The sequence below is a fragment of the Hypanus sabinus genome, chromosome 18 (genome assembly GCF_030144855.1).
Source record: "Hypanus sabinus isolate sHypSab1 chromosome 18, sHypSab1.hap1, whole genome shotgun sequence".
Lineage (NCBI taxonomy): Eukaryota > Metazoa > Chordata > Chondrichthyes > Myliobatiformes > Dasyatidae > Hypanus > Hypanus sabinus.
In genome coordinates, this window is record NC_082723.1 from 68,076,484 (window position 1) to 68,102,257 (window position 25,774).

The 25,774-nt window shown below is 43.9% G+C and overlaps 1 protein-coding gene across 13 annotated transcripts in view; it reads left to right on the forward strand.

Annotated features, from left to right (window-relative positions):
* Window positions 1–25,774, forward strand: part of ep400 (E1A binding protein p400) — a 217,800-nt gene that overhangs the window by 93,408 nt on the left and 98,618 nt on the right. For all 13 annotated transcript variants that reach the window (XM_059994609.1, XM_059994601.1, XM_059994605.1 and 10 more), the window contains 6 exons: window positions 2,499–2,635; window positions 3,831–4,000; window positions 7,713–7,887; window positions 8,815–8,951; window positions 17,862–18,048; window positions 18,136–18,305. In XM_059994609.1, the coding sequence (XP_059850592.1) occupies window positions 2,499–2,635; window positions 3,831–4,000; window positions 7,713–7,887; window positions 8,815–8,951; window positions 17,862–18,048; window positions 18,136–18,305 (976 nt within the window). The remainder of the gene's footprint in view (window positions 1–2,498; window positions 2,636–3,830; window positions 4,001–7,712; window positions 7,888–8,814; window positions 8,952–17,861; window positions 18,049–18,135; window positions 18,306–25,774) is intronic.

Sequence of the window (25,774 nt, forward strand, 5' to 3'; positions counted from 1 at the left end):
ATAGCTGGCTACAGAAAGCATTTACAAGCTGTGATACTTGCCAAAGGGGGTGTTACTAAGTACTGACCATGAAACTTTTGCTTTGGGGCCCTTTTCCTTTTTTGTTACTTTGAAACTGTAAAAGATGGAAATAATCTTGTAATGGAAGTAATCTTGCTTAAAATATTAAAGAAACGTGTCATCTTTAACTTTATGCCTTTTGGAAATCAGGTCATCTTTTACTTGCTAAATAACAGAAATTTTGACCGGGGTACCCAAACTTTTGCATGCCACTGTATATACTTTGCTAATAAACGTACTTTGAAATGGATGTCCCTCTATTCTGAGGCTGTGCCCTCTGGACCAAGGTTCCCCTGCTGTGGGAAACATCTCGACATCCACTCTAATCTAGGTCTTTCAATGTACCTAAACAGATTATCTGGTCATTATCATGTTGCTGGTTCTTAGAGCTTTCAAGACAAGAATGCACTTTGTTGGCTTCAAAACTTGTTAAATAGAAATCTTTTGACTGTTATAGTAGAATGTCATTTTGTGGTCATTACCACAAAAATGTATCTGTGAAGCAGTATCTCGGGTTTTATATAGTGTTTGTACTTTGAACTTTAAAGATAGAAACATTTCAGGTTGATGAACCTTCCTCAGAACATTTTATTTGAAATGTGTCTGTTGAGAGTTTTAGGCAGCCAGGCCAGCCTGTACTTGACAACAAAGGCCAAATAAAACCAATAATGAAATAGTTGACCTGGGTAAATTTATTTCTATTTTTATTGAAAAAGATTTCTTGATAGTAAAAGTTGTGAGAGAATCACTGGGATCCATCCCCCCCCCCACCCCATTTGTGATATGTGAAAGGCCTGAAGCATTGTGGAGGATCCCTACCACCTATCCCACAATCTCTGATCCACTACCCTCAGGAAGGAGATACAGAGCATCAGGATTAGGACTGCCAGTCTGGGTAAAAGTTTCTTCCCTCAGGCTGTGAGACTAATGAATACTCTGCCACCAACCAAAGTCTCATCACTAGGACAGCAAGTTGTTTTTGTTTCATCATCATCATTTTGTGCTGTGCTGTATGATGTGGGCGATACTGGCCTTCCATCTGTCTTTATTTTGTCTACCGAGTGAGGGATTATTGCCTGTGAGGAAGACCCCCTTCACACTGTTACTCTTTTCATGACTGTGATTGTTCTTGGCAAATTTTCCTACAGAAGTGGTTTGCCATTGCCTTCTGGGCAATGACTTTACAAGATGAGAGATCCCTTCCATTATCAATACCCTTTAGCAATTGCCTGTCGTCAGTGGTTGCATAACCAGGACTTGTGATCTGTGCCAGCTGCTCATATAAACATCCACCACTGCTGCCATGGCTTCATGTGACCCTTAGCTGGGGGGGGGGTAGGCTAAGCATGTTCTACATCAGGAGTTCCCAACGTCTTTTGTGCCATTGAGCCTTACCATTAACCAAAGGGTCCATAGACCCCGGGTTGTGAACCTGTGTGCTACACCTTGTCCAAGAGTGAACCACAGGTCAGCGGAGGAAAGGACCGTCTTACACCTCCTTTGGTAGAGATGTTTCTCCACCCTGCCACCTGGGTTTTCTGTACTGTTAACTGTTTAACTATTTACCTGTGCTGCATATAACATCCATATCTTATTAACTTATTAGTGGTAATAGTTTTGTTTTATGTGCTGTGTATGATATTTGTTTCAGGGGTGCATTGTGGTATTACGGAGGAACATTGTTTTGCTTGGATGCATTTATGTACAGTCAGATGACAATATAATTGAACTTGAATTAGTGATGTTGACTTAACAACCAAATGATGATCACAATAGCATGGAGATATCTCCAGTCCTTTCAGTGATGTCTGTGGAAAGACCAGTAGAATCTGGGTTTATGATCTCAGCCAAAATCAGTGATTTCAGACCTATCTAGGTGCAAGCCAAGAGTATTTTATGTTCCAGAGTAGTAGAGAGGGTTAAGTCTTTCCTGGTTTGCAGTCTGTATTTCCTGCATTGAGTTCATCCGCTCCTCGGGGAGTGGACCTGATACTGAGGGTCTCCCTCAGAGATGAAGAAAATTTACCATATCTCTACTATCTCACCCATGCTCGAAATGCTTCCCTAGATTTGATCTTGAGTGGTTTGACATCTTTTATTTAGGTTGGAATAATAAACACACTAACTGGTTCATGCATTAGCTCATGCAAACAGATTGTAGATTTGTATCTGAATGGGAGATTTGTTATTGGTGCATTTATGATTTTCCATGGAACTCTTATTTCTTTTGAGAATATGCAGATTTTCTTTTGCTTTATAATATTGTTTATTTTGTAATTTGATTTAATTAATAGTAATTCTTTAATGTTTTGTAAAACAATCATTTGTGATCAGTCTTCAAGTAACACAAAACAAATTAAATTAATGTAAGCTTTGGGGAAATTCTGCATTTATTCCAGCTGCTGCATCTTGAAATCTTGATGTACTTTTGTCTTTAGGTGTCTGGGGACCACATCTGGTGGTGGTGCGAACTTGCAAAATGCTCAACTGGGAAATGGAATTCAAGCGATGGTGTCCAGGACTCAAGATAATGATGTACTTTGGCACAAGGAAAGAACGCAGAGTCAAAAGGGAGGTAATACTATATTGAGTAACTTGTTTCAGTTACAACTAGCAAATAAAAAGTAAGTCACAAAAGGAATGTTGGAGGAATTGAGCAGGTCAGTCAGGAGGAGAATTAAGAGTTGATGTTTCAAGGAGAGACCTTTCATCAAGGATCCTTGGTGAAGGGTCTCTGGCCGAAATTTCAATTCTTTATTCATATCCATAGATGCTACCTGACCTGCTGAGTCCCTCCAGCATTTTGTGCATTACTTTGGATTTCCTGCATCTACAGAATGTTTCTAGTTAACTTATGGGATGTGGTCAGTGAACACAGCTAGCATTTGTTGTCCATCCTTGTGCTTAAACTATGTGACCATTTCAGGAAGCATTTAAGGGTCTGAAGTTGTCTGGACTGGGTAGGCATAACTGGTTTCCTTTCCTCCTGGAAGGTAATGAATCCTGATGAGTTTTAAAAGTAGTTTGTTTGGAGGTTTAATTTTATCATTGATCATGCTGATTTTGCACTTCAAATTAATTTAAAATTACCACATTGCTGGTGTGCGATTTGAACTCCTGTTTAAGAATTAATTGCCCAGGCCTCCACATTGTTTGTCCAGAAATTTTAAAGAATTTATTAACATACTAGGAATTCTTGGTAATTTTTTTTCTACAGAAGTGGTTTGCCATTGCATCCTTCTGGACAGTGTCTTTACAAGACGTGTGACAACCCCCCCCCCCCCCCCCAGCCATTATGAATACTCTTTAGAGATTGTCTGCCTGTGGTTCCATTACTAAGATTTGTGATATGCACCAGCTACTCATACAACTATCCACCACGTGCTCCCATGGCTTCATGTGACCCTAATTTTTTTTTTTGGTGGGGGGGGTTGGTGGACTAAGCAGGTGCTACATCTTGCTCAAAGGTGACCTGCAGGCTAGTGGAGGGAAGGAGCACCGTAACATCTCCTTTGGTGGAAACATATTTCCACCCCGCCGCCCGACAAGTATATAATTATAAAATGTACTAGCAAGTATGAATTGTTAAACTGTAAAGGTAATTACATTTAAACAATCTAATCCAACACATTGGACAAACTGGCTTTGTTTTACCTGGACTGAAGAAGGATGAGGGACGTCCTGCTCTTTATTTTGTACGTTTTTAATATCTGCAGGATGAAAACAAATAAAAAAGCCCACTTAGCTTGTTATACATCTCTTGTTTGCAGTGTTGGACAGAGCCCAACACCTTCCATGTGTGCATCACCTCGTATAAGCTGCTCCTGAAGGACATGCAGGCTTTCCGGAGGAAGCGATGGAAGTACCTGATCCTAGACGAGGTCCAGCAGCTGAGAAACACGACTGAACGGCACTGGGAGGCCCTCTTCAATCTCAAGAGGTCTGGATCATGTGCTGAATGCACCATAATCTAAGTTCAGCCCATTGCTGTGATTGCAGTCAACTTTAAATGTAAAAAAAAATGCACTTCTGGTGACATGTCCACAAGTTGTTATCTCTGAAAGTAACAATAATGTAAACTATTCTGGGCAGGAATATGTTATGGTGGTATTTCAGATAAATTAACTTGGTAGCAAACACGAGAAATCTGGAGCAGCACACACAATACGCTGGAGGAAAAAGAATAAACAGTTGATATTTCGGGCCGAGGCACTTCTTCAGGACTGAGGAGGAAGGGGGAAGATGCCAGAATATAAAGGTGGGTGGAGGAGAAAGAAACCAGCCAGTGGGTGGGAAAGGTCAAGGGCCGGAGACGAAAGAATCTGATAGGAGAGGAGAGTGGATCGTAGGAGAGGAACAGCACAACACAAAAACAGGCCTATAGGCTCACCTAGTCTGTGCCAAACTGTTATTCTGCTTAGTCCCATTGACTTGCACCTGGACCATAGCCCTGCATACCCCTCCCGTCCATGTACCTATCGAAACATCTCTTAAATGTTGCACTTGAACCTACATCCACTATTTCCTCTGACAGCTCGTTCTGCATTCGCACCAGTCTCTGAATGAAGAAGTTCCCCCTCAGGTTCCCCTTAAATATTTCTCCTTTCACCCTTAATTTGTGTTCTCTAGTTCTAGCTTCACCCAACTCAGTGGAAAAAGCCTGCTTGCATTTGCCCAATCTGTGCCCCTCATAATTTTGTATACTTCAGAGTCAGGTTTAATATCACCAGCATATGTTGTGAACTTTGATAACTTTGCAGTAGCAGTACAATGCAATACATGATCATAGAGAGAGAGAGATAAAAACTGAATTACAGTGTATCCCTCTCACCAGGGCTTATACACCAACTTTTTTTTATCACTAATTTTTATTGCAACACCAACAAATTACATTCAATACAAACAGTTGCCGATTACACTTTGGGCTTATGCACTAACTTGACTCATTAGCTAAGTCTGCTGACAGCCAGGTGACTCATTTCATAAACAATATCTGTCTAGGGTTGGTATGATTGGGGGTTCAACCAAGCAGGAATGCCGTGATATTCTCGATGAGCGAATGCTGTGTAGATACAGCCCATACACAGTTATTGTTAGCCCAGAAATGACAGATCACACACCAGCATAAAATTGTTAAGGAAGTAAATTTACCATATTTTCAACTTTTAACAAATAGTTAGAAAAAGAAAAGAAAAATAAAAGGGCCCGTTACAGTTAAACCAGTCCATTGTGCACTTAAACACTGGAGCTCATTCTGAAGTAGTTGAGGGTGTATCTCTTTACTCGTGTGCTGGATGCACAGTCTGTGTGAAAGCACCTGCCGCATTCCAGGCTTCCCTCGAAGACAATCTCGAATGAACTGGCTGTCGGGAGAATTGGCCCTTCTTCCTTGAGGTCATTCATCTGCACGAAGCTCTTCTTGTAATGGGGTCTCTCCTTTCAATGGCATTCTACAGCATCTTCCCTTGTGCTTCACACTGCAGCTCTTACCAAAAGGCCCCAAACCTGACTACTGCCCTACAGAAACACACTAGAACCTTCTCTCACATCCCACAATCCTGACCGGCTGACAGATTCCTAAGTTATTTGAAGCCAAAACACTCTTTCCAGCATAGCACACTGCTTTTACAGAGAACTGCTAAAATAAACTACCTCGCAGCATAGCAGTACAAATCTTAACCAGAGCATTACAACAGTAAATATATACATTAAATAGTTAAATTAAATAATTAGTGCCAAAAAAAAAAGGAAAAGAAGCAGTGAGGTAGTGTTCATGGGTTCAATGTCCATTCAGAACCCAAATGGCAGAGGGGAAGAAGCTGTTCCTGAATTGTTGAGTGTGTGTCTTCAGGCTTCTGTATCCCTCCTGATGGTAGCGATGAGAACAGGGCATGTCCTGGATAGTGAGGGTCCTTAATGATGGATGCTGCTTTTTTGAAAGTGTCTTGGATACTAGGGAGGCTAGTGCCCATGATGGAGATGACTACATTTACAGCTCTCTGCAGCTTATTTTGATCCTGTTCAAGATCAAAGTAGCCTCCCCATACCAGATGGTGATGCAGCCAGTTAAAATGCTCTCTATGGATTTCTGTAGAAATTTACAAGTGTTTTAGGTGACGTACTAAATCTTCTTAAAATCCCTATGAAATATAGCTGCAGTCTTGCCGCCTTCATAGCTGTGTTGGTATGTTGAGTCCAGATTACATCCTCAGAGATATTGGCACCGAGGAACTTGAAATTGCTCACTCTCTCCACTTCTGATCTCTCTGTGAGGACTGGTGTGTGTTCCCTTGTCAAATCTCTATGAAATCTCCCTTTTTTCTCCTATACTCCCATTGAACATAGATTGATCAGACCATTTGTAGGTCTATATGGGTTTAATTATGTGAGTAAATTAGATAAGCTCCTTTGATAGTAGATAGTTCGAGCATTTTTAAATTTGTTTTTTTTTAATTTACATGCTGATCTTACAGTTTTTATAGTTAATTAAGCTGATATAGTTTAGGATGTTATTTAGTTCTAGTAGCTCAAGTTCTTAGATAATCCACTGAAGGTGAGTGGCCTGAGGTACACCTGAGTAGCCTCTCACACCTTCTCCTCCTCTGACCATCACCATATGAACATATGACAGGGGGCCAGAAATAGGCCGTTCATCCCATTGAGTCTGCTCCACCATTTAATCATGGCTGATCCATTTCTTTCTCAGTCCCATTGTCCTGCCTTCTCCTAATATCCTTTCACACTCTGACTATAAAAGAACTTATCAACCTCCGCCTTAAATGCGCCCAGTGACTTGGCCTCCACTGCTGCCAGAGGCAATGAATTCCATAGATTCACCACCCTTTGGCTAAAGAAATTCCTCCTCATCTCTGTTCTAAATAGATGTCCCTCTATTCTGAGGCTGTGCCTAGACTCCCCCACCAAATGAAACATACTCTCCACATCCACTCTATCCAGGCCTTTCAACATTCCATAGGTTTCAGTAAGATTCCCCTCATTCTTCTAAGCTCCAGCTGGTACAGGCACAGAGCCTTCAGTCAATGTTTATATGATAAGCCTTTCATTCTTGGAATCATTCTCGTGAACCTCCTCTGAACCCTTTCTTAAGTAAGGGTCCTAAACCTGCTCATAGTGCTCCAAGTAAGGCCTCACCACTGCCTTATGCAGCCTCAGCATTACATCCTCGTTGTTCTCCTCATCCTTCCTTTTCTCCCAAGCTCTGCTCTTCTCTCCTATCAGATTCCTCTTCCTTAAGCCCCTTTGCATCTTTCACCTATCACTTCCCAGCTTAACCCGCCCTCCCCCCCTCCATCCACACCCACCTTCTCCCTCACTTGGTCTCACCTATCAGTTTGTACTCCATTCTCTTCCCTTCTCTTCCCCCCCCCCCCCCACACTATTTTATTCTGGCTTCTGCACCTTCTTTTCCAGTCCTAATGAAGGATCTTGACCTGAAACTTCACCAGTTTACTTTTTTTCATAGATGCTGCCTGACCTACTGAGTTCCTCCAGCATTTTGTGTGTGTTGCTCCAGATTTCCAGCATTTGCAGATTTTCTAGTGTTTATTAATTGGATCTCATTCTGGTTTTATAAAAATTTTGGTATGGGAATACAAGGATTGTTTCTTCAACAGAATTTATTTTTATTCTAGTCAACAGCGCTTGCTTTTGATTGGAACTCCTTTACAAAATACCCCAATGGAGCTGTGGACCATGATGCACTTCCTGCTGCCTGGAATTACCAGATCTTACCTGGATTTCCCTGTGAAAGTTGGCACAGATGAAAATCAAGACTATTGCCACAAATTAGTGATAAGAATGCACAGGGTGAGTATGTATGTGTTTTTGTTTTAAGCAAGTTGAAGGATGTAGAAGTGGGTGTATGGGATATTTGGTATGTCAGAGGAAGATCCTGAATCTTCAGCCGATATGAGAACATTCAGCCACCTCCTCTACTTCCTGGAACACAGTGTATTAGGAGTCAGGAGGGAATATACACCTTTACCATAGTCAATAAAAGCTGTACTGCACAGCAGCTCTAATGGGGCAGGCTAGTTTCTTTACCAGTGGAGAAGCCAGGTCTACTGGCACACAACAATTCAAGACTCAAGGTTATTTAATGTCATTTCCAGTGCACAAGTGTAAAGGAGAACAGAATAATTGTTGAGAGATCAAAGCATGTCATGTATAATCACTGGAAAATACCATCTATATCCCTCCATTTCCCTTACATCCACGTGCCTTTTTAAACGTCTCTTAAAAGCCTCTAATGTAGTTGCCTCTACCACCATACTAGGCAGCATATTCCAGTTCTCTGAGTAAAAAACTTACCCCTCATATCCCTCTTGAACCTACCCCTTTCTCCTTTCCTTCTGGTACTAGACATTTAAACCCTGGGAAACAGATACTCTCTGTCCACTCTTATCTATGCCTCTCATAATCTTATGAACACTTATCAGCTCTCCTCTCAGCATCCACCACTCCAGAGAAAACCAATCCAAGCTTGTCCAGCTTCTTGCAATAACACATCCCTCTAAACAAGGCAGCATCCTGGTAAACCTCGCCTGCGCCCTCTCCAAAACCTCTCCCAACATCCTTCCTATAGTGGGGCGACCAGAACTGTACACAATACTCCAGATGTGGCCGAACCAGAGTTCTATAATGTTGCAACATAACCTATTGACTTTATATTTTAATCGTAGGGAGTAAGATATCACAAGCAGGATTTACAAGCACTGTGATCTTTAACTTTAGATGATTCAGCCATTCATCTTGCGGCGATCAAAGCGAGATGTGGAGAAACAACTACCAAAGAAATATGAGCACATTCTGAAATGCTGCCTGTCAAAGAGGCAGAAGATCATGTATGAGGATGTCATGTTCCACTCCAGGTAAGCAATAACTTCCATGAGATGCGGTAGAAGTTGATTGCAAATGGTCCTTGCCATATATTGAATTTGCAAGTCAAAATCTGGGTTCACATTGTAGCATTTTGCCTTTGATACAAAAATATTTTTTACGTGGAACTCTCAAGAAGTAGGGCTACATTTCTAATTGGATGTTCTGTCCATATGCACTCATCATAGATAGTGAGAGCCAGCTTTGTGGATTGTCTAGCATCTACCCTGCAGGTGCACCCATTCAGGGTTTTTAGAAATGGGGAGAGTTCTACAGACAGGATTCATCACACACCATCATAATGCATTAGCCAGGTAACCATGATAGGATATTTGAATGCAGAACAGTGAGAATGAAATTGTTACCTTTCTGGCATTAGACTAGACCAGGTTGCATTTACTGATACACTATTGGGGGAAGAAAATCTGTGTAGTCTATCCTCAAACTGGATCAAGGACAGTTCAAAGTAAATTTTATTATCAAAGTACATGCAAATATGTCACCATATACAACCATGGGATTAATTTTTTGTGGGTATTCTCAATAAATCTATAGAATAATAACTAACAGTCCACTTAACTAGGGCATTCAACCAGAAGACAATGAAGTGTAAATACTAAAAGAAGAAACAATAATAATGAATTGATAAGCGCTAAAAATCAGGAACATGAAATGAAGAGTCCTTGAAAGTGAGTCCATAGGTTGCAGGAACATTTCAATGGTGGGGCAAATGAAGTTGAGTGAATTTATCCCCTTTCGTTCATGAGGGGTAGTATCTGTTCCTGAACCTGGTGGTGCTACCCCTGAGGCTCTTGTACCTTCTTGCTAAGGGCAGCAGTGAGAAGAGAGCATGATCTAAGTGATGGGGGACCCTGATGATGGATGCTGCTTTCCTGCGACTGCGTTTCATGCTCAGTGGCTGTTCAGACTTATCTTTTTATATGAGTTATGCTCAAGAAACCTTAGCAATTTTTCAGTGGGCACGTTGCTCTCTTTCAGAAAAAAATGGGAACTATAAATATTAAGTTAAAATTAGGTTCAAGTTTATGATTATTACATCTGAGTGTACCTGTATACAACCAGACGAAACTATGTTCCTCCAGACCACAGCGTAGTCCTCTGTTGGTCAGGATTGACTTCGGGTGTTGCGTCGTAGGTGACTATGTGTCAACGTGATACGCAGGCCAGGGTAGTACAATTATAGAGAGCAAGCTGTTGCCTATGCTACTGGGCCCTCCTCTCTGCACAGCTAATAAATCCAAAGAAACGACAGAGACCGATACAGTTCGGCACCGGTGGCAGCACAAGAGTTGCCAGTCAGCTTTGAACTCAACATAACACTGTCTTAAGAACTCCAGCTCCAGATATTTCCTTGCCAGTCACTCTCGAAGCTTTCCCCATGAGGGTATAGCCACAAAGCAGTGGAGGTTTGAGATCAGAGTTTACCTTCTCCTAGGTGAGCTGACGAGCTCCATCAGTCTGAAGTGACTGATTTTAAGGCATCAGTAACCCGCCTTTGCTGCTTCTCCTGTCACTAGAATGGTTCCATCGAGCTAAGTAGCTAAGGGACACATTAAGGCCAGGAGCTGGACTTGGTTGTCAAAGTCTATTTGAGCTGAACACCATTGGGAGCATTTAATAGGTAGTTGGTGCTTATCCCCATTACCTTCCTCATCTATGACAATCTTAAGGAACCTCTGGACCACAGTGCATCTACAAAGCATACATCACACGCAGAACACAAACCAAAATATTACCCTAAATAAGTTAAGAAAATATAATTCAAAATGCATGTACTGTCATCCCTCAGTATCCGCGGGGGATTGGTTCCAGGACCCCCCCCCCCCCCCACGGATACCAAAATCCGCAGATGCTCAAGTCCCTTATATAAAATGGCGTATTATTTGCATATAACCTACGCACATCCTCCCATATGCTTTAAATCACCTCTGGATTACTTATAATACCTAATATAATGTAAGTGCTATGTAAATAGTTGTTATACTGTATTGTTTAGGGAATAATGACAAGAAAAAAGGTCTGTACATGTTCAGTATAGATGCAACCATCGTAGCTCTTCTGGGAACGCTGATGCTGCCTTGGCATCAACGGATGCTGATTCTCCCATGATCTTTAAGTTCTTGAGGCTGTAGCGCTTTACGTAGCTAGCCAGTCATCCCTTACTAGCCTTAAACTCCTTCCTCTTCTCACAACATAAGTAGTGAACGAATGAGATGCGAGGCGAACAATGCTTAAACAACGAGTGCTGGAGAGAGACTGAGGATCTGTGAAATGGCGGGAGGCTACAGCAGGGTATGCTTACACATCACTTCGTTGCGTCGATTCAGCATAGTGCTCGGCGCATGACAAATTCAAGTTTTGCTTTTTCGAACTTTCTGGAATTTTTTTTTTGAATATTTTCCATCCATGGTTGGTTTAATCTGCAGATGTGGAACCCACGGATACGGAGTGCCGACTTGCACAGCACAGGGTAAACAGTACAATAAACAGCTTGCTGTCCTAGTGATGAGATCTCGGTGGTGGCAGGGTATTCGTTAGTCTCACAGCCTGAAGGAAGAAGCTGTTACCCTGTTTGGCAGTCTTAGTCCTGGTGCTCTTGTACCTCCTTCTTGATGGTAATGGGTCAAAGAGTTTGCATAATGTGTGGTAGGGATCCTCAACAATGTTTTGGATCCTTTGTCTGCAACACTCCCCGTAAATGGCACAAATGCAGGGGGAGGGAGATTCCGATGATGGTCTTGTTTTTTACAAGCGAGAGCCATACAATACAACAGATGGTATTGGAGAGTAAAGCCTTTGTCTCTTTGGATTAGTATTCCTGCACTCAATATCTTCTGCACAATATTACATAAAGACCATAAAGTTTAATATTCCATGTGAAGTGTTTTATGAACTTTTTCTATGATTTTGGGGTTATTAAACCCTGTACCAGGAAGGATTTTGATGACCACACAGGCTGCAGAAGTTCAAAGTGGAGCTAGGATATTCCTAATGAAGTTTTCCTGCCATCATTGAGTTAGTAAAACACATTTCCAACTTGTGAACAGAAAAATAGGGCAGTTTGCTGAACTTCAAAATTGACTTTCATTCCTGAACTTAATTTCTTGGTTTGCCTTGATGTTGTACTCCGATTTTATTGAAAATAAATGAAATCAGGGTACAACACCTTTGTCTACCTAAAGAGGTAGTGCTGAGCAAACTTGTGGGCCTAAAGATAGACAAGTCCCCTGGTCCTGATGGTACTGAAAGAAATGGCAGAGGTTATAGTCGAGGCTTTGGTGATCATTTACCCAAATTCTCTGGACTCTGGGCAGGTCCCAGCAGATTGGAAGAAGACAAATGTCGTGCCACTGTTCAAAGATGGATGTAGGCAAAAGGCAGGTAACTATAGGCCAGTTAGTTTAATATCTGTAGTTGAGAAAATGCTTGAAGTTATCATTAAAGAAGAAATAACAAGGCATCTGAAAAGAAATTGATCTATCGTGCAGATGCAGCACGGATTCAGCAAAGGCAGTTCCTGTTTAACAAACTTACTGGAGATCTTTGAGGATATAACAAGCACAGTGGATATAGGGGAACAGATGGATGTTATTTACTTGGATTTCCACAAGTGCTCGAAAAGGTGCCACATAAAAGACTTATCCATAAGATAAGTATGTATGGAGTTGGGGGTGATGTATTAGCATGGATAGAAGATTGGTTAACTAATAGAAAGCGGAGAGTTAGGATACATGGGTGTTTCGCTGGTTGGCAATTAGTGGTGAGCGGTGTGCCACAGAGGTTGGTGCTGGGCCTACAACTGTTCATGATATACATTAATGATCTGGAAGAAGGGACAGTGTGTAGTGTACTAAGTTAGCAGATGACACTAAATTGAGTGGAAAAGCAAATTGTGCAGAGGATGTGGAGAGTTGGCAGATAGGTAGGTTAAGTGAGTGGACAAAGGTTTGGCAGATGGTGTACAATGTTGGTAAGTGTGAGGAAAAATGGAATATCTTTTATTATTTATATAGTAAAAGTAAAATTATTTAAATAGTGAAAGATTACAGCATGCTGCTGTGCAGAGGGACCCGGGAGTGTTTGTGCATGAATCACAAAAGGCTGGTTTGCAGGTGCAGCAGGCTATCAAAAAGGCGATGGAATGTTGGCCTTCATTGCTAGAGGGATTGAATTTAAGAGCAGGGAGATTATGTTGCAACTGTACAGGATACTGGCAAGGCCACATCTGGAGTCATGTAAACAGTTTTGGTCTCCTTACTTGAGGAAGGATGTACTGGCTTTGGAGGCAGTGCAGAGGAGGTTCACCAGGTTGATTCCAGAGTTGTGGGGATTAGACTACGAGGAGGGATTGAGTTGCCTGGGACTAAACTCACTGGAATTCAGAAGGATGAGATGAGATCTTATAGAAACATATAAAATTATGAAAGGGATAGATAGGTAGGAAAGTTGTTTCCACTGGTAGGTGAGACGAGAACTAGGGAGCATAGTTCAAGATTTGGGGGAGTAGATTTAGGATGGAGATGAGGAGGAACTGCTTTCCCCAAAGAGTGGTGAATCTGTGGAATTTTCTGCCCAGTGAAGCAGTGGAGGCTACCTTAGTAAACATATTAAAGACAAGATGGATAAATTTTTGTATAGTAGGGAATTAAGGGTTATTGGGAAAAGACAGGTAGGTGGAAATGAGTCCATGGTCAGATCAGCCATGATCTTATTGAATGGCGGAGCAGGCTCGACCGGCCAGGTGCCTACTTCTGCTCCTATTTCTTCTGACCTTATGTTCTTATGTCCGATGTGTAAGTCACACACATACAGAAAAACTGATCAAATATTTTACTGTTGCTTATTAATTCAAATAAGTATTTTCTGACCTTAGGGATGTACGACACTTGGTGAAATTTTATTTCACAATACCAGTTTGCAGTGGTCTGGTTTGTTGATTTAAGTCTTCAGAAAGCTTTTGCTCCCAACACCATTTAACCTTTAAAAATAGCTATTTGGAAAATGAAAATATTATAGATTGAATGAGGCTTGATGAGAAGTTAGAGCAAATTGCAGAGTTTTTCATTTCAAATGAGTACATAACAATATCTCCTTCCCTTGGCATAGAAAATTTTGAACCCATGAGAGTTCAAGTTTATTGTCATCTGACTATAAACATCTGTAAAGTGAAGATGCCTTCAAAATATTGAAATGAGAAGTTTCTAAATATCAAAAAATTACTATAACGAGTAGTAAATAATAAAAAAAACTACATCAAATCAATATTTGGTGTGACCACCCTTTGCCTTTAAAAGTCAATTCTCTTAGGTTCATTGTGCAGTTTTATAAGAAAATTGACTGGTAGGTTCCAAGCACTTGAAGAACTTTCCACAGTTCTTCTGCAGACTTTGGCTGTCTTGCTTGCTCCTGTCTCTCTAGGTAATCCCAAAAAGCCACGATGATGTTGAGATCAGGGCTCTGTGGAAGCCATACCATCTGAAACCATATAAAAAAATAGTGTGCCTAAGACTTTCGCACAATACTATATCTACAACCACAGTGTACCCACAAAATATATATCACACATGGTACATAAATCAAAATATTACCATAAATAAGTTGCTAAAGTATAATTCAAAATGAATGTAATGCATAGCACAGGTAAACAGTACAATAAACAGCTCTCTGTCCTAGTGGCGAGACCTCTGTGGTGGCAGGATATTCATTAGTCTCACAGCCTGAAGAAAGAAGCTGTTACCCAGTCTGGCTGTCCAGTCCTGATGCTCTTGTACTGACAGTGGTGGGTCAAAGAGATTGTGTGATGGGTGGAAGAGGTTCTTAACAGTACTTGTGCCATTTGTCTGCAGTGCTCCTGGTACATCTCACAAATAGTGGGGAGGGAGACCCAGAGATCCTTTTGGCACTTTCAGGTTCAGGTTTCTGTTTACTCCCGTAAGATGCAGTGTTTAGATAGAATTTGATGGTAGTTGTTGAGAAATTCTAAAGATCTCATCGTTGAACATTGTGTGTCTCTTTAGAGGGTGCTTTCAGGTGTTAGAGGTGGATAGATTTCAAACAGCTATGATACTAGGCTACCAACTGTGAAGACTTATTAGTCAAGTGTGTTAATGTGGAAATCGGGCTAATTATGATTTTGTGTTTTAATAGGAATTTGACTTTTTGTTTGTGCCGTGGTAGTGTAGCAGTTAGCATAATGCCATTACAGCTCATGGTGTTGGAGTTCACTTCTGGTGTCCTCTGGAAGGAGTTTGTACGTTCTCCCTGTGACTACATGGGTTTCCTCCTTGTGCCCCAGTTTCCTCCCACATTCCAAAGACATACCGCTTAGTAGGTTAATTGGTCTAAGGTAAAAAGCTGGGTTGCTGGGCGGTGTGGCGAGTTCGGTTGGAAGGGTCTGTTCCTCACTGTATCTCAATAAATAAATAAAACATTAATTGTACTTCAGTGGACAAGGCCCCTCATGGTCCAGAACATTAAGTCGCATGAAATGCACAGTAACTTGCTAAGTTCTGATAGATGGTCTGATTAGTGAGTTTACAGATGACACAAAAATAAGTGTGGTTGTGGATAGTGAGGAATGCAGTCAATGTATATAAATAGGTTATGGGTCACTTGGAAAGATGGGTGAACCCTGCATCAGAACTCTGCCTGAAACACCAGCTGTTTCCCTCTCCATGGATGCTGTCTGACCCACTGAATTCCACCAGCATTGTGTTGTGTGTGTTGCTTTGAATTTCCAGCATCTGCAGAATCTCTTATGTTTGCTACTGGTGAATCTTTGCACCCACACCATCCTTCCTATATAACTCTTGCTAGACCCCACTGATCCTAACAATTAACTGAAATCTGTTCCCCTTTGTTACTGACCTCCCTGCTTTAATCAGTCTGGGCACATTATAGTTTTTTAGAACTCAATGCATCTTCCCTTGGTCTCTTTTATTTCAAAGAAAACAATTTCAGTGGAGCCTGTCTCTTATGGCTGTGTCTCCAGATCTAGCAATGTCTTTCTAGATCTCCTCTGCAACTTCGCTAAAGGTATCAAATCTTTTAATGTGATGAGGAGAATGATATTCTAATTTTGTGGCTGTGACCTAACTAGAGCATTCTGTCATCTTAATGAAATAACAACATGGTGGATTCCAGTTAATTGGGCCATTGGTTATTTGGGCAGCTGTTTATTTGGGACAACTCAAAGAACAAAAGCTAATCGAGAAAATAGCTAAGATCCTCTTTGTTTATCTGGGACACCGTGCCGCTTAATTGGGACAGAAGACTTGGTGAACACTTTCTAACCAGTGTCAATCATATACGCTTGTATGGCTATTAGACATGACACTGTGCTTAGAGTGAACTGTTTTTAAGTAGTGTCAATTGCATGTGTTTATGTTCAAAAAGCAGTGATTTCTGTCACTAAAAGTTGACGAGAAATAAGCAGGTAGACAGTTCAGAACTGTTTTGCTCATTGTGGTCTCAAGCATTCAGATTTGAAAATGCCAGAAGCAGCTAGGATTGAAAATGAACCGATTCCACTACTTGAGCAAGTTAGGAACTTTGAAGGATTGAAAATGAACCGATTCCACTACTTGAACAAGTTAGGAACTTTGAATTTGAAGGCATCAACAATTATATTGAGTGTTGCAATGAAAATGAATATTTGGAGGATACAGTCATTTATAGCATTGTATGAAGGCAGTCCATTATCTGCACTAGGTGTCTGTACTGATTTTGTTCATTGCATACGCTGGTGAATTCCTCCATTGAAAACTATTAAGAATGTGTACACAGTTGATTAGTACCATATAGTATTGATAGTGTTCTAATTTGTTCTGTATTTCATGTAAGTACATAATTTCTTACTCAGTTAAGCAGTAGCTTAACTATTTTTTTATACCTTTTTAACTATTTCCATGAATCTTCGGTTAATCAGTGCAGCCACTTAATTGGGCCAAAATGTACTGGTCCTGATGTGTCCCAATTAAGTGGAATCCACTGTACTCTGTGAACACCTGTCAAGTTTGAGGTTGTAATTAATAACTAGCTTTACTTTTTCCTCAAAACTTACTTGGGATTTGCGACTATAACTCAGGTTTAAGATGGCGCTAGTGAATCTCAGCAACTTCTGGCTAGTGGTCAATGAAACAAAGAAGGCAACTAAGTACATTGTTAATCTCTCTGTTAAATGATCATCGCAACTAATAGCCCATAACTTTCCTTTGGACTTGAAGAGAATTTGATGTGGCAGAACTGAGGTGAAGTAACACGCCCATTGCTAAGAACAAGGAAAACCCGAGGTTTGATTGATTTAGCACCAGGCTGAATCATAAAGGTCTGGTGCAGACCGAATCAAGGTAGCAGCGTCCAGGTCTCAGATCATATCGAAGCGACTGAACCCAATGTTTGGATGATGATTCAGATGCTGGGCCAGATTGAAAAGTTCAGGGAGTCGGGGCCTGAGGTGAGGGACGGGCCAGTTCAGCTCACTACTTGCTGCTGCTCAACATTTACTCAGCTTGACACTGAACTGAGGATCTGTGGATGGAGTCTATGTGTGGACTTCAGTTCAGAATGATATTTGCTTGTGTTTATTGTTTGCATGATTTGTTTTTATCGTCGAACATTGGGTGTTTGACGGTCTTTTTTAAAAAGTGTTCTTTTGGGTTTCTTTGTTTTGTGGCTGCCTGTGAGGAGATGCATCTCAGGGTTGTATAGTGTATGCATACTTTGCGCTGTTTGTATCTCCTGATATTTCAAAAGTGCAGATGAGCTGGTCACCAGAATAGCTACATATAACAACATTAGTTGAGGAATTTGACTGCTTTTCTGTTTTGGATCAATAGTGTCTGATTATATGACTGTAAATCTAATCTTTGCCTGACCAACAGCACAGCGGAAGCCCTGCGGTCTCGCCATTTTGTTAGTGTTCTCAATCTCCTAATGCAGCTGCGGAGGATATGTAATCACCCCAACCTGAAGTGTCCCAGGGCAGTCCGTTCAGCATATGTTTGCAAAGCTCTACAATACTCCATTTCATCTCTAGTGCTGAAAACACTTGAATATGATCCTTGGAAAGTAAGTGCTCAAATTATTTTATTTCCATTCTTTTCCCTGAGGTTATCTGTAGATTTCATTTTTTAAAAATTGCACTTTTATCTTTAGAATGTAGACTTGTCTGCCTTCAATCTAGTGGGAATTGAAAATAAACTCTCTCGACACGAGACTGAGACAGTCATGCCCAAGCGGAAGGTGACAAGAAAGCTTATTGAGGAAATCTACAACTCGCCGGATCTTCCACCAAGACCCAGACCCGTTAAAGTGAAAGTCAGCAAGTAGGTACTCTTCTATTGTAATGGGACGCTCTGCATGGTGCACTGTTGCAGTGAGGTAATACTGTGTAAAATGTAGGCAGTAAGTTCAGAAACTTAGTTCAAAGCACTGCTTTTCACAAAAGCGGTTAGTACAATGTAATTATAGTTCAGGGTGTTTCGAAGTTCAGTACTGGCCCGGTTCAGTAAGGAGTTTGTATCATCCTTCCCGTGAGTTTTTTCCAGGTGCTCCAGTTTTCTCCCATTGTCCAAAGACCTACTGGGTAGGTTTATTGGTCATTGTAAATTGTCCCATGGTTAGGTTAGGGTTATTCAGATTTGTTGGGGTTGCTTGGCATGGCTTGAAGGGCCTTCATCGTACTGTATCGCTAAATAAATAAAAGATTTATTTTTCTCAGGGTTGAAATGCCTAACACTAGATGGCATGCCTTTTAACTGAGGGGGGTAAGTTCAAAGGAAATTTGACTGTGATAGTGAGGCCAGGAAAGGTGCATTATGTGTTCAGTTCTGGGTTGAATCAGTTGTATTATTTCCTTTTCTATTTGAATAGCAAGTAGGCATGCGGATCTTGTGACCAAAGCTGGGAGTGTGTTCATCCACCCTCCCAGTGAACACCAAGAACATGAATGTATTGCACTGAGGAAACTTGGCAGAGTTGCAATGACTGAAACAACTCTATGTAATTAGGTACAGGGTTAAAGGAGTATCAATAGGAAGTGCTACCTCAAAAAGAACATCTAATCAAAGACCCCCAACCATCTGGGTCATGCTCCCTTCTCACTGCCTCCATCGGATTAGGAGGTACGGAAGCCTGATGTTCCACACCATCAGTTTCAGGAACAGCTTCTTGTCTTCTCACCTGCCCGTCACCTCCCACTGGTGCCCTTCTTTCTTTTTCTCCTGTCCTTTCCTATTAGATCCTTTCAGCCCTTTGTCTCTTCCATTCATCCCCTCCTAGCTGCTGTCATCATCCTCTTTCCCGCCCATCCACCATTCTCTTCACCTGGTCTTGTCTTGCAAGCTAGAGCTCTTCCCTTGTTCCCCACCTTATCTGGTTTCTGCCTCTTTCATTTCCAGTCCTGATGAAGGCTCTCAGCCCAAAATATCAACAGTTTCTTCATTTCCCTTGGTTTTGTGTGAGTTTCACCAGCATTCTGTGTGTGTTCCTCTGGTTTTCCAGTATCTGGTGTTTGTAGTTTTACAGAATCATCATCAGCTTTTCCTCAGCTGATGCCTGACTGCATCATTGTATCTGCCCTTTTGATATGAATGTGACTGGACAACACCATGGAAGACAAAGTGGTGGGTATGAGGAATGTACAGTCTGGGGTGGTGGTGGAGGCTTTCATTAGGCTCTTAGATAAGCATGTGAATGTGCAGGAAATGGAGGGACAGAAGGGATTAATTCCTTTAGGTACAACTTTGCTCAGCACGACATCGAAGAGCCTGTTCCCTTGCTGTACTGTCTTGTGCTCTGTTATCTGTTTTCAAGGTGGATTAAAGCTCCTTCGAAGATTTTTTAGTAATGTGATCTGTTAAATTAAAATGTATTCTATTGAAGTCCAGGCTTGTAAAATGTTGTAATTCAATTTGTTTGAGCTTCTCTGGCAGATACCATGTGTACTTTATCTCTTACAGCGAAGAAGATAAAGTTTTCTAACATTTTATTAATTTCCCTTTTATTAATTTGCACCTCAATTGGGAAGTTTTGTATGATGAATACCGTATGTGGAGGAATCATGATCTGGTCCATTTCAGGTGTAAACCTGGATTATACCCTTTCCCGAATGGGTTCCTTAAGTTTGTTATAGCCGGGGCAGGTAGCAGGATAAAGCTTCTACTACCTCTTAAGTGTTCCCAATGGCATCCATCTCAAATAGTCTCTGACAACTTGTGGCTTGGCATTAAGCCCAGCGGCACATTTCTGTCAGGAGAAAGGGGAAGGAGGGTTATTTGCAGTTCCATTGAGTAGACGGGGCTCATCAGCTGTGATTGTCAGCTCATCTAGGAGAAAAACAACTCTGATCTCAAACCTCTGCTGCCTTGTGGCTACACCCAGTCATGGGGAAAGACCTTGAGAGTAAATCACAAGGTAAAATCCAGAGTTGGGAGTCCCCATGGTAGTCCTATGTTGAGTTCAATGCTGATCGACAACTCCTGCAGTGCTGCTGGTGCCAAACTGTATTGGTCTCTGCCATTCCTTTGGATTCATCAGCTGTGTGGAGAGGGTGAGCCTGCTGTACGGGCTTGCAACAGCTTGCTCTCCATATCGTACTTTGCAGCTTGTGTATATATTGAGACACAGCGTGGAATAGGCCCTTCTGTGCTGCCTTGCAATCTCCCGATTTAATCCTGGCCTAATCACAGGAAAATTTCCAATGACCAGTTATGCTACCAACCAGTCGATATTTGTATGGTGGGAGAAAACTGGAGTACCTGCAGGAAATCCACACAGTCATGTGGAGAATGTACGAGTTCCCAACAAGGGCGGAAATTGAACCTGGGTGGCCTGTGCTGTAAAGCATTGTGCTAACCACTAACTACAGTGCTGTGCTGCTCCATGTATGTAGATAGCTAGGATGTCATATCGTGGTCAACCCCAACCAATGGAGGGTCTTTCCCGATGACATAAATGAACCAGATGTGTGGTTTTTTTTTGCAACATTCCAGTTCATAGCTTTTTATTTCCAATTCTAATTTCATATATATATAATTTGTAATTGATGTATTTATTTTGGAATGGTAGAGATGCACTGGCAAAAATCAAGTAATTTTCCAAGGGACGTGATTGGCTGATGTGCTAGTGAAGATTGATAAGGCACCTGCCTTCAGCAGATTCCCTGAACCCCCACCGCATACATCATAGCCCCTCCCCTGAACCTTCATAGTTACTTTTTTGATCCATTAAAGATTCAGAGATCAAAGAACATTTACTATGCAGTATACAACCTTGAGATTCATCTTCCCTCAGACAACCACGAAGCAAAGAAAAACCATGGATCCTCTTCAAGGAAAAGCATCAAAACCCATCCCCCCACGCATGCAAAAAAAGCTAATCATGCAAGCAGCAACCAAAAAAATGAAAAACACAAAATATAAAACAGAAGAATAAAATGAGTCCAGGCATATTCAGTTCAGCTTGGTGTTCATTATCTGTAGGCTCACTCTGTTTCAAAGTTGCCCAAAATAGCAACAAAAAAGGAATGGCCAGAAACCAGAGACGCATCATAACTACAGAGTTAGCCTTGGTCAACCCCTTGGTGCCTGAAGTAACACCATGAGCTTTTGACTTATTTTCAAACTGCTTAGTCTTCTTGTAACTTATATCATACAGGTTATTTATATATTGGCATCATTGACACTGATTCTAAAAATACATAAGCTAGACTTTAATTTTAGTTTTAACACCTTGTTGCAGGCTATTAACAAGTTTCAGTTTACGTGTTTGGGTTTTACGTTGTAGGCAGTTTCATTTCTCGTGTCTTCTATGAAGTTGTCTAGTCAGACTGAGATTAAAAGGGCAGACACACTGCTTTCTTGGGCATCAACAAAGGGAAAGCTGAACACATGATTATGCAATTCTGTCTTTCTTGACCTCGGTGTCACAGTCAATTAAGTACAATTTGGTGGTATAGTCAATTGTTATATTGTGGCGACCCATTTCCTGACACATCCATGCCCGGCCGCAGAGCCCGCCAACCCCAGGGGCAGGGGAGGGGGGCCCAACGAACACTGGTGCTTCTACCACCAGCAGTGGGGCGCAGAAGCCCGCCGTTGTCGCCCGCCCTGCAAGTTCCCGGGAAACGCCAGGGCCAGCCGCCGCTGATGGCTACGGCGGCTGGCCATCGGGATACCCTCCTGTATGTGTGGGACAGAAGGTCGGGACGCCGGTTTTTGGTCGACATCGGTGCCGAGATCAGCGTTTTACCTCCGACGAGTTACGACACCCGCAGCAGGGCACCGGCTCCCCCCCGAGGGCCGTGAACGGCAGCACAGTAAGGACCTATGGCACCCGTCAAGTGCAGCTACAGTTCGGCTCCAGCCAGTTCACGTGGGACTTCACACTGGCCGCTGTAGCCCAATGGCTTCTGGGTGCGGATTTTTTGCGGGCTCACAGCCTACTGGTCGACCTGCCCAGGAAGAGACTGGTACACGCCGAGACCTTTCAGACGTTCTCCCTGGGTGCAGCCCAGTTGCCAGCCCCTCACCTTGGCTCCATCACGCTGTCCGACAACGACTTCACTAGGGTCCTGGCGGATTTCCCATCGGTTCTGGCACCGCAGTTCATAGCGGCCATGCCCCGACACGGCGTACAGCACCACATCCCGACCCAGGGACCACCCCTCCACGCCCGCGCTCGGCGGCTTCCCCCGGACAAGCTCCGACTGGCGAAGGAGGAGTTCAAGAGGATGGAGGAATTGGGGATCATCCGGCGGTCTGACAGCCCATGGGCCTCCCCCCTGCACATGGTGCCCAAAACGACGGGAGGCTGGAGACCGTGCGGCGACTACTGCAGGCTGAACGAGGCTACCACACCGGACCGCTACCCTGTGCCGCACATTCAGGACTTTGCAGCAAACATGCACGGCGCATGGATCTTCTCCAAGGTAGACCTCGTCCGAGGGTACCATCAGATCCCGATGCATCCTGACGACGTCCCCAAAACGGCTCTCATCACCCCGTTTGGCCTTTTCGAGTTCCTCCGCATGCCGTTCGGCCTGAAGAATGCCGCACAGACGTTCCAGCGGTTAATGGACGCGGTGGGACAGGACCTGGACTTCGCGTTCATCTATTTGGATGACATCCTCATAGCCAGCAGCAGTCGTCAGGAGCATCTGTCCCACCTCTGTCAACTCTGCGCCCGACTGAGTGAGTACGGTCTTACAATCAACCCCGCCAAATGCCAGTTCGGACTCGATACCATTGACTTCCTGGGCCACAGGATTACTAAACACGGGGCAACCCCTCTGCCCGCTAAGGTAGATGCCCGCCACTTCCCCCGACCCACGATCAAAGGCCTTCAGGAATTCGTAGGTATGGTCAATTTCTACCACCGTTTCCTCCCTTCAGCTGCCCGGATCATGCGCGCCCTGTTTGCCCTGATGTTGGGTCCAGGCAAGGACATTACCTGGGACGAGGAGTCCGCCGCCGCTTTCCTTCAAACGAAGGAAGCTTTGGCGGACGCCGCGATGCTAGTACATCCCAGAATGGACGCCCCTACCGTCCTCACAGTGGACGCATCTAACACGGCAGTCGGTGGGGTGCTGGAGCAACTCATCGCAGGTCGCTGGCAACCCCTGGCGTTTTTCAGCAAACGCCTGCGGCCACCCGAGCTCAAATACAGTGCTTTCGACCGGGAACTGTTGGCGCCCTACCTGGCAATCCGGCATTTCAGGTACTTCCTAGAAGGTCGGCCCTTCACCGCGTTCACGGACCTCAAACCGCTTACCCTTGTGTTTACGAAAGCGTCCGACCCCTGGTCGTCCCGCCAGCAACGCCACCTGTCCTACATCTCTGAATACACGACGGATGTCCGGCACGTCTCGGGTAAGGACAATGTCATGGCGGATGCGCTCTCTCGCCCTACCATTCATGCCCTTTCCCAAGGGGTAGACTTTGAGGCACTGGCAGAGGCACAGCAGGCAGATGAGGAGTTTCCGAGTTACAGAACCGCAGTCTCCGGTTTGCAGCTCCAGGACCTCCCCATAGGCCCAGGTGAAAGGACCCTACTCTGTGACATCGCCACCGGCCAGCCCCGTCCCTCCATCCGGACAGTTGTCCGGATGGTTTCCAGCAGGTTCGTTTGGCACGGACTCCGCAAACAGGTCAGTGAATGGGCCAAAACGTGCATGCACTGCCAGACGACCAAGGTGCAGCGGCACACCAAAGCCCCACCGCAGCAGTTCCATCCCGCCCACCGGCGTTTCGACCACATTCATGTGGATATCGTGGGCCCCCTGTCAGTGTCGCGCGGAGCGCGGCACCTCCTGACTATCGTGGACCGGTTCACAAGATGGCCAGAGGCGATTCCACTCACCAACACCACCTCCAAATCTTGCGCCCGGGCCCTGATCACCACCTGGATATCTCGCTTTGGTGTACCGGCCCACATTACCTCTGACAGAGGCGCCCAGTTCACCTCCAGCCTGTGGTCAGCTATGGCCAGACTTTTGGGGACTCAGCTGCACCACACAACTGCCTACCACCCACAGTCGAACGGGCTAGTGGAGTGTTTCCACCGTCACCTGAAGTCGACCCTCATGGCCCGCCTGCGAGGAGCCAACTGGGCGGACGAGCTTCCCTGGGTCCTACTCGGCATCCGCACAGCGCCCAAAGACGACCTGCACGGCTCGTCGGCCGAGTTGGTATCTGGCGCACCCCTGGTCGTCCCCGGGGAGTTCCTACCAGCCCCACGGGGGCAAGAGGAAGATCCAGCAGCAGTCCTGGGCAGACTACGCGAGAAGCTCGGTAACCTGGCCCCCTTACCCACTTCACAGCACGGGCGGAACCCGACCTGCGTACCCAAAGACCTGCAGAACTGTAAGTTTGTGTTTGTACGAAGGGGCGGGCCTCGGCCACCGCTGCAGCGGCCCTATGAGGGGCCGTTTACGGTGCTCCGGAAGAACGGGTCCACGTTTGTGCTGGACGTTGGGGGGAAAGAGGAGGTTTTCACGGTGGACCGACTCAAACCGGCCCATGTGGACCTGGCGCAACCGGTCGAGTTTCCGGCACCTCGGCGCAGAGGCCGACCTCCCACGCAGGTTCCGGCCCAGACTGTGGACATTGGGGGGTGTATCGCCGGTTCTGGGGGGGTGGGTTATGTGGCGACCCATTTCCTGACACATCCGAACCGGCTCACAATTAGCCAGCGTTCCGGCTAAGGGAGATAGCCTATGGGGGTTTGCGAGCACAGAGCTTTGGAGCCTCTGCGCCACGGGGGGCAGGTTGAGGGAGGCTTAAAAGTGAGGTTGGGGATTTCGAATAAAGTTTTTCTTCGACTGCAGTTACCGACTCCGTGTCGTAATTTTAGCGCTGCATGTAGCACACCGCTACAATATCATATGAAATGTTGCTGATAGTTTACACAAAGCAAACATTTTGGGGGGCACAAAAGCAAGCGTAACAATGTTACAGCACCGGTGATCTGAGTTCAATTCTGCTGCCATCTCTAAGAAAATGAAAAATGTACGTTCTCTATGTGACTGCGTGGGTTTCCTCCAGGTGCCCTGGTTTCCTCCCACAGTCCAAAGATGTTCGGATTAGGAGGTTAATTGATCACATGGATCTGATTGGGTGGTGTGGGCTTGTTGGGCCAGAAAGGCATGTTACTGTACTGTATCTCTACAGGAAAGTAAAAAATGACTCCGGGAAACTCACCTTTCTCTTCATCAAATATTAAAGATTAGTTTTACTTGTCACATGTACACAGAGTGACAGTAGTGTGGTGGATAGCATGACACCATTGTATCTTG